We start from the raw sequence: 12,657 nt of genomic DNA on the forward strand, positions 1-12,657 counted from the left end.
TACAAAGTTTCATAACTTTTCAAGATCTACAACTTTCATTTTTACTGTTTGTCCATCCGAGGTCATTTAAAAAATTAAAATTTTAATTTTTTAGAAATTCAAACGTAGTTTTTCTTGACAAGATGATTTCAAATCAAAAAGTTGTCAACTATAAAGTTTCATAACTTTTCGAGATCTACAACTTTCATTTTGGTTGTTTCTCCATCCAAGGTCGTTTACAAAATTTGAATTTTAGTGTTTAATTTTTAATACCCGGTGTCTATTTGTAGGGGTTGTTCAATATTGAGCCGCCCCTCCATACAAATCGAGCCATTTGTAGGGGCGGCTGATAACACCGGCCGCTCCTACAAATCTATTTATAAGGGCGGCTCATTTGGCAACCATTTATAGGGGCGGCTCAATATAAAGCCACCCCTACAAAGAAAGAGAGATGTTGCCACTAATCGTTTTTGTAGTAGTGAAGGATTTATCGTTGCCGTGCCGAATGGACTATATGGAAAGCAACCACATACTATATATAGGTGAATGCAGCATTGATTTAATCAAAGACGTTCATTTTACATCCAAAGACGCAGAATTCAGCTGCTGAGAGGGGGAAAATTACCCATATATATATGTAGGGCAGATGAACCCAATCATAGTCGTAGAGGAATTACCACGAACTTGGCGACAAACGTGATATGATGCATGGTTTGTTCTATTAGTAGTCTTCCCGTTTGCTTGTGACGACCAACTTCTTCGATCAGCATATGTCTGGTGTGCCTGAGGTGCTGAGCTAGCTAGCTCTCGGTAGGGCAGGCCTGCACACAGCAAGTGTGCACCATCTATATATACAAGCACACTGCACACATTTGACATCTACGTTGGTCCACAGACAGAAGAACCACGCCTCTCAAGTCTCAAGCATCTCCTGCCCCTGGAGGAAGATAAAAGGGCCACAAAAATGGATAAGATCTTGATCATCGTGTCTGCGGTGGTCGGGTCTCTGGGGGTGCTCAGCGCCATCTTTGGGTTCTCGGCAGAGGGAACAAAGCTGACTGTAAGCACTACCGATCTGCTAGCTATACATTTTTGCAAAGATGCATATGACCTTGTTGTTCTGTGAGACGACTAACTGTGAGCTAGGTGCACGTACGCGCTCGCGTTGTTGTTTGCTTAACTGAAGTCGAATGAATCTTGTAACATGCAGCCATATAACATACTTGTGTTCGACGACGAGTGCATCTACCCGCAGAACCCCGCGCTTGGGCTGGGGATCTGCGCCGCCATCTTCCTGCTTGCCGCCCAGGTCACCTTCACGGCGGTTGGCGGCTGCTGTGGTTGCTGCGATAAGTCCCGCTCCAACCCTTCGGAGACCAAGCGGATCGTCGGCATCGTCTGCGCTGTCGTCTCATGGTGAGTGACCGCAGCCGATCTCTCCCTCGAACATATGAGCAAATGATCACGCACGTTCTGCGAGCAGGATAGCAGCGGTGATCGCGTGGGTGCTGCTCATAGAAGGAGCGGTGTGGAACGAAAACGTGGTGCGGATGACCGCGCCCAACTGCTACTACCTCAAGGACGGCGTCTTCGCCGGCGCCGGCGTGCTATCCCTCGCCGCCACCGCGCTCGGCGTCACCTCCTACGTTTTGATGCGGACGAAGCGGGTGGAAGCTGCTGCGGCGCCGCCAGTCGTTCCTGCCGAGGGTGAACCGAAGCTCCCTCCTGATGCTACTCAAGCCAATAATGGATCCCCACGGGACCAAGAGCTCCAGCGTCCACCAGCTGATACGGTTACGGTACCGCCGCCGGCCATGGCATCCGCGCCCCCCGAACCAGCAGGTGAGCCGACGCCGCCGGCCGGGGCCGAGATGGGCCTACAACCGCCGGTCCAGCTGCCTCAAGCAGTAGGCGTGCCAAATGAGAATGAGACAATACAGTACCCTGTCCAGCAAGGATCTGATGGACATCTTATCCGCGAAGAATTAACTAAAGCAGGGATTAGATTGGCTGCGCGTGTGGTGGAGCATTCCCTGTTTTCTGACAGTGGTGTTGGGGATATCCTTGTGTCCATGACTGATCTTCAGTCCACAGATGCTGTCTAGCTCTAGCCTCAAATCGGTGCCCTCCTTATGCAAGCTTCTTATGCCAGTCGTCAACAAATTCGTCGTCCCACGGTCTTTCTGCTGAGTGCCTGAGTGAGTCTAATAATTTAGTTCTAATTTTCTGACCTGGTAGCTCAAGTTTGTTGTTTGTTCTTGTTAGACTTTGGCTCTGGTCAATTAGCTGATAAGTCAGGCTGAAAAGTACTATTGACTGATTTGGTTTGAGAAAAAAAAACATTATTCATCCGCTAAAAAAGTACGGCTCATAAGACAAACGAACATGACCTTACACACCTCCTATATATGTATATGCACAAAGGACGCTGCGATAATTGGGTACAGAGCTTACCCACGATCTAAAAACTAGAGTTGATATGATTTTTTTTTTGTGATTGAAAGAGATGGCAAGAGCTTTGCCTCAAGTTTTATTCAATAATACAACAAAAAGGAGCAAATAGGAAACATCATACTAGCCAAACCAAGTGCTCCGAAGAGAGCGAAAAAACAGCTAGATTGTACATACAACTAGCAAACCATTGCCTGCAACTGAAAAAACTAAAGCAACAAAATGTTCTAAATCTCCTACTATAGCTGTCGCTATATATCTCCAGATATAACTGTTTGCAGAGGGTAAAATTCTTTGCTCCTATGTACAATTTAGCGGCTATTAGCCCGATTGAGCCCACTATTAGTTGTTTGAAGAGGATGGTCACTAAATGTCTTAGCCCGCTATTTAAAACACCAACGACAAAACACACATGCCAGGTCGGGCACAGCAAACCCCTCTACTAAGAAAGAAAAACAACAAAAGATACAACTAGGTAAACAACAAAAGATACAACTAGGTAAACCCAAATAAAATGATCGGTAAGTGGTGGATGCATCGTCAAGCTATATTTGCCCTGTTCGCTGGTCTGAAACTTGGCTGAGACTGACTGAAAAACACTGTTCTGGCTGAATTGTTGTGAGAGAAAAAACACTGTTCCGGCTGAAAAAACAAACCGAACAAGCCGAATATGTGGTAAGCCGAACAGGGCCATTGTTAGGTCATAGGTGTCATCTTTAAAAAAAAAAAGACTTCTCGTTGTTGGAGTTCCTTGTACCGGAAGACTCTTCGTTGTGCTCCTTGCAAACATTCTACCGTAAGTACACTAATTACGTCAAAAGAGGCATTTTGGGCTTTACCAAAGTGTGCTCTGCATCTTCACCAATACTTGTAGATATAGAACCATTCTGCGGAATACCGTGGAGATGAGTTTGGCTGAACATAGTTTGGAGTATTGCCCAAACTTCCTTGGTGAAGGGGTAATATTTGCATAAGATTTATTGTTGAATATATTCTCATAATAAACTTATTTAAGAAAATATTAACATTTACAAATACATCAATATCATCATATAGATCGTTGAATATATTCTCATAACAAACTTATTTATAGAGATATAAATATTACTAATATTTTCTATAAACATAGTCAAACTTAAGACCAACACAAATTCTATAGCGGCACTTTTTACGGGAAGGATAGAGTAGATAATAAAATTATAGAAAAACACCATTGAAAGACACTACGCCAGATTCGCACAGTAGGAACGAGGCATTTTTACTGTAGGGGCGGCTGGGGTTGGGGGCGCCCCTACAGTGGGCGTCTTCGGGCCCCAGCAGCCCAGCCGTCCCTACAGATGGCACTGTAGGGGCGGCTGGTAACCTGAGCCGCCCCTACAGTTTGGACTGATCTGTAGGGGCGGCTCAATCACCAGCTGCCCCTGCAATGACCATTTTGTAGGGGCGTCTGCCACCAGCGGCCCCTGCTGTTCTACTGTAGGGGCGGCTAAATCATCAGCCGCCCCTACTGACGGCGCACGAATAAATAGCAGCCACCCCTTCTTCCACCTTTTGACATACTCTTCTACAAAAAAAAGGTTAGGAGGCCTTTGGCTCCTCCTAAAAATTGCTCTACTAAGAGAGAATGTTTTGATCTTAAATCCTTTGACGAAGAGGCTCTAAAAGGTAAGGAAATGCTTCTCCAACTTTTTATTTGAAGTTTAATTCGTTAGTTAATGAGTAATTTGATTTTTGGTTTTCTCTTTCTTCCATGGAGCTTGAGCTAGTTATGAGTGAAATTGGACTCTAATTTTCACTATACTAGGGTAATTAGGTAGGGAAGTAAGATTGCACCATTTGTTAGTACATCTTTGTTGATTTTAGTGTAGTATTAGTGAAGTTTGATGCATGTGTCATGAAACCCTATATCTAGATCTAGATCTAGGATTTTGTTTTTTTATTCTTTTTTAATTTTTTCTTTATGTGACTAGAGTTTGCATGTAGGTGAATGTGTAAGATTTTAATTGTTGCTAATGTGTAAAATATCCTCTACCGTGGCTACTAATTATCATTTAATATTTATTTTCATTCATTTCTATAATGTGTGTTTTTAATTAGTTATGGATAAATAGGCCATTAATTAATTATCCTCTACCATGAAATTGGAATGGAGTTTGCATGAAAGGTAGTGGATGAAATATTAAATGTTGCTAATTGTTTTCTTTGAAATTGTTTATTTGAACCTATTAATTTATATTTTAAAATATTTATGTATTAATAGTCAATTAATTAACTATCCTCTACTATCGTGGTGCGTGTCTCAAGTATATACAATTATTCTCGAGTAATATTCTTTTTTTGGTTGTTTTGTTTCTATAAGATGGACTACAGGAACTCTTGGATGTATGGTTCGTTAAGACACGACGCACTTTTTCGTGATGAGGTGGACAAATTCATCAAAGCCGCAGAGAAGCATGCAGCGACGTTGAAAGAGAATAGCGATATGATTATTTGTCCCTGCAAAGATTGCAAGAACCTTATTGCATTTCGAGATGTGAGTACCATCAAAGAACATCTGATTAGGAGAGGATTTGTTCCGGACTACACAGTGTGGATTCATCACGGTGAAACAGTGGTTGTTGATGACAGCGACGATGATCTAGCTGATGAAGCTGAAACCCAAGCATACTTGTCCCGATTCACAGACGATCTTGAGCAACAAATGGATCATGACTATGGCAATCAACTAGGTGGAGACCTACCAATTGCAATCAGGGCTATAAAGCCAGAGTTCCTAAAGATGGCCATCACCCGCATGTGCTACTTCTTTTCGAAGATCTCACAGAAGACGATTCATAGGCAAGAGCTGAGTGACCTACATAAATTCATGGTGGAGACCCAGAACCAGCTAGAGATGTGTTTACCTCCCGCTTTTTTTGATATAATGGTATATCTCATGATTCACCTGGTTCATCAGATCGAGGCGCTGGGCCCTAGCTTCTTGTATGAAATGTGGTCCTACGAGCGGTTCATGTCGGTTCTAAGCTGATACGTGCATAACCAAACACACCTAGAGGGCTCCATGATAGAGGGTTACAATTCTGAAGAAGTCGTCGAGTGCTACCAAGAGTGGCTAAAAGTACAGAGAGGGATTGGTAATCCCGATTCTCGTCACAAGGGAAGGCTAGCTAGGAAGGGCACAAGTGGTAGGAAAGTGTTCCTCGACAATGATTACAGAGAGGTGAGTCGGGCGCATTATAGTGTCTTGCAGAGTATGGCAGTGATGCAACCATACATTGATGAACACATGGCTATCATTATGGCCGAGAGGAATGGCCGTTCAGATGATTGGGTCATGAAACAGCATAAGCAACGCCTAACATCATGGTTGAAGGACCAGAACATACAGCCTGGAGAAACTATAGATTCTATTACCATCAGTCGGTTGGCGGTCGGGCCATCGAAACAGGTGACGTCTTGGAATGCTTATGACATCAATGGGTACACATACTATACCGACACAAAGGACAGGAAATCTATGAACCAAAACAGCGGCGTCTGAATAGAGGCTCTCGACGGAGTGGGGCGAAAGGTGCTGTACTTTGGCATAATTGAAGATATATGGGAACTTGACTATAGAAGGGATATAAAGGTGGCCCTATTTCAATGCTGCTGGATCAAGCAACATCAATTAAATGAGATTGGACAGAGAGTCATCGACCTCCAGAATGTAGGCTACTAGGATGACCCTTGGGTGCTCGCTGAACGAGTCGCGCAAGTCTTCTATATGCCCGACCCGCAAAGTAACCTCCCTCCAAAGAAGAAGAAAAAGCACGTGGTGGCCTCTGGAAAACAACATATCATCGGAGTTGATGGTGTGGACGATGTTGAAGCTTACAATAAGTGTGATGAGATGCCGCTATTCATAGACTTTTGTAAGAAGATCGAGGCTATGGAAAAGAACCTGCCCAAAGATGTATTGCCATGGGAACAAAAAGGTGTCAAGGGGAAAGTTGTCACGATGGGCTAGCTAGTTTATGTAAGTGTGTCAGTGTTCATAAGACTACATTCATGTATGTGTGTGTGAGACTACATTTATGTATGTGTGTGAGACTACATTCATGTATGTGTGTGTGAGACTACATTCATGTATGTTTGTGTGAACAATGTTTACTAAGAATTTATCAAATTATGAAATTACCAAAATAAAAGTTGTAGATCTCCATGAGTTATTCAACTTTGGTATTCATTACTTTTTCAGTTGAAATGATTTGGGGGTCTAAATTTTGGTTCGAACTTGTCATTTTTTTAAATTTCAAATTTGAAAGGTTCAAATTTTGTCAAATGACAAGATGACTAAAATAAAAGTTGTAGATATTAACGAGTTGAACAACTTTGGTATTCATCACTTTTTATGTTGAAATCAATTTAGGTCTCAAATTTTGGTTCGAACTTGTCGTTTTTTAAAATTTCAAATTTGAAAGGTTCAAATTTTGTCAAATGACAAGATAACCAAAATAAAAGTTGTAGATCTTAATGAGTTGAACAACTTTTATATTCATCACTTTTACATCTAAAATCATTTAGGCTTTTAAAATTTAGTTTGAACTTGTTAAATTTCAAATTTTAAAATGTGTAAAACATTGTCACATCCAAGTTTGATCAAACTTAAATGCTGAAGCATGATTTTAGAAATTTTTAGGAAAAAAAACCATCACATTTGGAGTTAGTATGAGGGAGAACAACTAGTTACAAAGTTTACCCACAGATTAAAAAGAGAAATTACACTGTTCTAGATGATCCTTATATGATCATAGTGAATAGTGTGATTTCTTTTTTTAATCTGTGGGTCAACTTTGTAACTAGTTTTTCTTTCTCATACTAACTCCAAATCTGATGATTTTTTTTCTAAAATTTTCTAAAATCATTCTCTATCAATTTATTTTGTTGGTTTTGTCAATATATACATATGAAAAGTTTGAGCAATTTAAATTTTGAATTTCAAAAAAATACAACTTCAGACAAGATTTTGGTACCCCAAATGATTTTAGCTGAAAAAGTGATAAATACCAAAGTTGAATAACTCATCAAGATCTACAACTTTTGTATTGGTCATTTCTTCATATGATAAAATAGTAATGACATTGTTCACAAATGTGACACATCTCTCATAAAGTTTTATAAACTATATGAGACATGTGTAAGATTAGTGAACAATGTGTGCTATGAATTTGTCAAATGAAAAAATGACCAAAATAAAAGTTGTAGATATTCATGAGTTGAACAACTTTGGTATTCATCACTTTTTATGTTGAAATCATTTTGAGTCTCAAATTTTGGTTTGAACTTATCATTTTTTCAAATTTCAAATTTGAAAGGTTCAAATTTTGTCAAATGACAAGATGACCAAAATAAAAGTTGTAGATCTTCATGATCTCTACAACTTTGATGTTCAACTTTGATTTTCATTTGAGATCATTTGGTGTCTCAAAATTATTTTAGTAGTTTTGATTTTAATTTTTTAAAATTTTAATTTTTTCCCCATTTTTAAAGGTTCAATTTTAAACTGTTGTAGTTGTCTTAGTTATTGTATATGTAAATATATATATAAAAAATAATTATAAAATTTTGTACTGTTTATTTATTATTTACATTTGAATAATTTATTTTGATTTAGATTTTTGAAAAAAAAAATTCAACTGTAGGGGCGGTTTATAACCTCAGCCGCCCCTGCAGTCTGTAGGGGCGGCTTATAACTTCAGCCGCCCCTACAGTTTATCTATAGGGGCGACTTATAACCTCAGCCGCCCCTACAGTGCTCTGAGGTATATCAGTGACTGTCGCTGTGGCCACCCGTTAAGTGTTGGGCGAAATCTCCTGTGGACGCCGTCAGGCTACCCAATTTCCTTAGCGGCTAGGGTTCCCGCGGCATGAAGGAACCGAGGAAGGAAGGGGAGGACCGCAGGCATAGGAGGCGAGGACCGAGGAGGCTAGGGTTCCCGCCGCACCGAGGAGGCGAGGACCGCAAGCACAGGCAGGCTCTCGACGCGTCTCCGGTGACCGGCCCCCTCCCTCTCCCTCTCCGCTCACCCAGATCCGGAGCATCGTCAACACCGTCTCCGGCAATCCAGTGGGACCGAGGGCGCCGGCGATCTCCCCGCCCTCATCATGCCGCTACCGCCCAGAGGATCTTCATCGGTCCCTTCGTCGTCCCTTCGTCGGATCTTCATCGTGCCGCTACCGCCCAGAGGAGGACCTTCTGGCCCACCGCCGACGCCTTCTCCACGTGAGTATCCTCGCCCACATCCCCCTTTTCCTACCTCTTTGTTTTCACCGGATGTTCCACTAGATTGTGCACACACGCACAGAAATCCTTGACTGCTTGAGTAAGCCACATGGCACCCAGTGATGAGAAGATACAGAGATAGGCAGGGAAACTGGGAAGCCACACTTGCTTGCTTACTGTGATGCCGCTTATGATGAAACATTGTGTGAAATGCAGCAGCAGCAGTGAGCCCAATTCAGATGAGGTAGCTTTTCTCTGCATAAGTTAGCAACTACTACATCATATACATGTGTCTTCATAGAGGCTTGTCCTTCTGTTTGATAAATTGGTTTCTTCATTTTTTCAATCCTTCCTTACTTGGCAGTGCTTCGTAGTAGTGGTCTAATACTATTTGTTCCATTCTTTTCATCTGGTTTGATGTGGTAATGTCAGTCACTTTGGTGGTTAGTTAATGTTCATATGGTTAGCATCTGTGCCAACACAGAAACGAAACAGGCTTATGGTGCTATGCTATGCTGGAATTGTTGAGAGATTGTGAGGTGATGCTATTGACATCACCATTTTTTGTGTCCAAAGATTAGTGAATGTATATAGTCTGATCACAAAAGATACTACACTTCATCATTGATCACTCAACATTAGCTTATGTTGGCTTAGTCCGTAGCAATGCTGCTTGTTTCTTGCATCCTGTCTTTGCGTGTTTAGACTTTGTGTTTCAAATGAACACATCAAATGCATGCTTTGCCACTGATATTGTTGTCTGTAACTCAATACTGGGGGAAAAATGCAAATGGACAGAAATAACCGACATAGTTAATTTCTTTGTCAATGAACTAGTTTGGGTAAACATACTATTTAAATTTGATGGTATCTTTGATATGCGTCCTATTCTTGTACACAGACTATAGTTTTTTTTTCAAAAGGTACAGAGTCACAGACTATAGTTAAGAAGAGATATACAAAAGTACTTTTTAGATAGTGTTGTACTATTTCAGAGTGCTTGGTGAAAGAAACAACTGACATAGTCACTTCCTTTGTCAATGAAATAATTTGGGTGAACAGAACCTTACTTGGTCCCATATTTAAACTTGATCGTATCTTTGATATATGTTCCAGATGTTAGTTGCAGATGTTAGTGAAATTAGTAGATCATATTTAAACTTGTTCTAAGAGATGTTAGTTGTTCTAACATCTGGTCCCATAGTAGATCATATTTAAACTTGTTCTAAGAGATTAGTGAAATTAGTAGTACTAGTAGTACAGTACAGGGCATGGCTTATTGGCTTTTTCAAGAACCCCAGCAGATTGCAGCAGCTAAGCAAGGACCCCATCTGTGCAAGTGTTAACACTAAAATAATGATAAATAGGAGGAAAGATGGAAAATCAATTGGTTTCTTTGAAGTGTATATAAAAATGATCTGTAACAAAACATATCAAGTGATAGTTCACCTCGCCGAGCACTGCTTTCTCCATAGATCCTTTCACAATACGCACAGAAAGCACATCTTTCCTTGACAAAAGCTGAGCGGTGATAATAGGCGTGCTTATCTTTTTAGCAGCATTGATAATTTCCTTGATTCGAGGAACACCAAGAGTAACATCTTTTTTTATGGTTAAGGAAACAAGTTGTGAATGTTGGCTCTCGATTTCCCTGCACAGGTAAGCAGCTAGCTTACCCACACAATCACACACACACTCACTCGGCTGAAGGTTGAAGAAGAGGTGAGAACAGCACACACACACAACACCAACAGCAGCTCGGCTGCTTCTGAAAATGTGAATGGCTGAACGAACTTTCATTGCCTTTGGGTGTAGTATATGTACAAACTACAAGTACCATATAAGGTACAAGGTACAAACTACTCCTATGTCCTCTAGGACATGGCTGATATCAGCCCACTACCTGTACAATCTTGTACTAGATGGCCTATTGCCATTCTTGCTACAGCCCTTGTACAATCTTGTACTAGATGGCCTATTGCCATTCTTGCCACAGCACCAGCGAGTGGACAGCAGAGCTGACCAATTTCTAATCCTAATCTGCGGCAATCAAACAAAAGAGAGATTTGGGGAGCAGCAGATTATGTCTTATAGTGAAAGGCATTAATGTAGTGGGCTCGGCTCTATTTCTGGACTTTCTATGTCAAATAATGCATTTAGTAAAGTAAGTTAGATTTATTGAGGAATAAAGGTTCTTTGAAAAAATCCTGAAAGTTTGATATTACTCCCTTCATTCCAAATTATAAGATGTTTTAGCTTTTCTAGATACATAGCCTTTGCTACGCACTTAGAGATATAGTATGTCTAGATGTATAGTAAAAACAATGTATCTAGAAAAGCCAAAACGTCTTATAATTTGGAATGAATGGAGTATCTTCCAGAGATATTAAGTCATAGATGCGCTTATCTGAAGTAGAAATAAAAACTGAAAAATAAAATGAAGCATCTTAATTCAGCAAGTTTAAACGCCACAAAAATCAGTAATATTTTCCTGAAGCAGCGGTAAAAAGGATACTCATGCTAGCTACTCCTGCACTAAAATGTTTTCAGTGTCATCTGAGTCCCTAGATGCTCCTACTTCAATCTTCTTTGACTGATAACGAGATAAGCAAGTGTCCAAGAAAACCTGAGCCAGAAAAAAAGGAAATAAATCATCTGATACAAGGATACAAGAACAAAATGCACAAACTGACAAAATAATCGTTTGAGAAGACTTAAAAGTTAAAACTACAGCTTAGCCTATGTAACTGGATCACTAAACAAACTTCTTTTTTTTTGCCTCAAGTCCTCAGAAAACTAGAGATGAAGACAAAGCATAGGAAAGTTGTTAGTCAATGATACCAAGTTAACATAATAATAAAAACATAACAGTGTGGCAAGAAAAAAATATCAGGAATAGCAGGGAAGAGTTACTCATAACGTCACAATACACTTGCAAGAATATAAATTGTAAATGTTGGATTTACACAGAAACCCATATGGTTAGGAAGAACAGGCCACGGAAGAATTGCCGTACATGGGATTTACACAAAAATACCATGTGTTAAGGGCAAGCTTCCATAATAAACAAAGGGAGTTGTCGTGAAGGACTTGTTATATATTACACTGCTCTGAGAGTTGATAATCTCAGAATGAAGAATTCTGGGCCAAAGAAAGTCCTGGGCAGGTGCAAGGAGTGTACACTGTAGATAACTGTATAAGTCAGTATAGCTGTGTTTACACTTGGTACTCGTCAAGCGTTTCTGTGCTGATGAGACTTGACACTTGATAACTGTAGATAACTGTATAAGTTAGTATAGCTGTGTTTACACTTGACACTTGAACCGAAGTACTATTCTTAGATATGAACACAGAAGAAGTTGATGCTACGATTCTCCAACTGGAGCTACTCTGTTAGGTTAAAACAGAAGATGAAGTCTTATTCTTCAAATAGTTCTAAGTTGTATCCATTTGATAGCAAAGTTTGTATCGACCGATTGCAAAGTTTGTTGGGCCCTTGCGTGCTCCCATGCGGAATCTGATTACCCTAGCTAGCGAGTCCAGTTCAATTTGGTGTTGGCTTGTCACATGTAAAACCTCGCCTCTGTCTTTGGGGTTGATCTGCAATTAGTGACCGTTGATGCACCTATCCACACTATTTCATCACCTCGTGTCTTTGGAGTTCTTTTTAAATGTTATTATGCTAGCTGTATGTGTCTGATCCGATCTTATCATGACTTTTTTTTCTCTCGTTGCATATCGCTGTATTAAGGTAGAAATTTGAGTTTTACAACGCTCATGACTTAAAAGTGGCTATGCAGTGGGCTAGTCCTGCTTTCTCTTTGTTTGACTACTACTACTACAAGTACTACTACTACTACTAGTACTAGTACTACTACTTGTACTACTAGTACTACTACTTCTACCACCAGTACTACTACTTATACTACTTTTTTCTTGCATCTCTTAGAACAAGGCACGAA

The 12,657-nt window shown here is 40.4% G+C and overlaps 1 protein-coding gene across 1 annotated transcript; it reads left to right on the plus strand.

Moving 5' to 3' along the window:
* Window positions 1-943: 943 nt before the first annotated feature.
* Window positions 944-2,084, plus strand: LOC136510918 (protein VASCULATURE COMPLEXITY AND CONNECTIVITY-like). The gene is made up of 3 exons (XM_066505206.1): window positions 944-1,039; window positions 1,190-1,395; window positions 1,463-2,084. The coding sequence occupies exons 1-3, from the start codon at window positions 944-946 to the stop codon at window positions 2,082-2,084; spliced, it is 924 nt and encodes a 307-aa protein (XP_066361303.1).
* The last annotated feature ends 10,573 nt before the right edge of the window (window positions 2,085-12,657 follow it).

This window comes from Miscanthus floridulus, chromosome 16 (genome assembly GCF_019320115.1).
Source record: "Miscanthus floridulus cultivar M001 chromosome 16, ASM1932011v1, whole genome shotgun sequence".
Taxonomy (NCBI): domain Eukaryota; kingdom Viridiplantae; phylum Streptophyta; class Magnoliopsida; order Poales; family Poaceae; genus Miscanthus; species Miscanthus floridulus.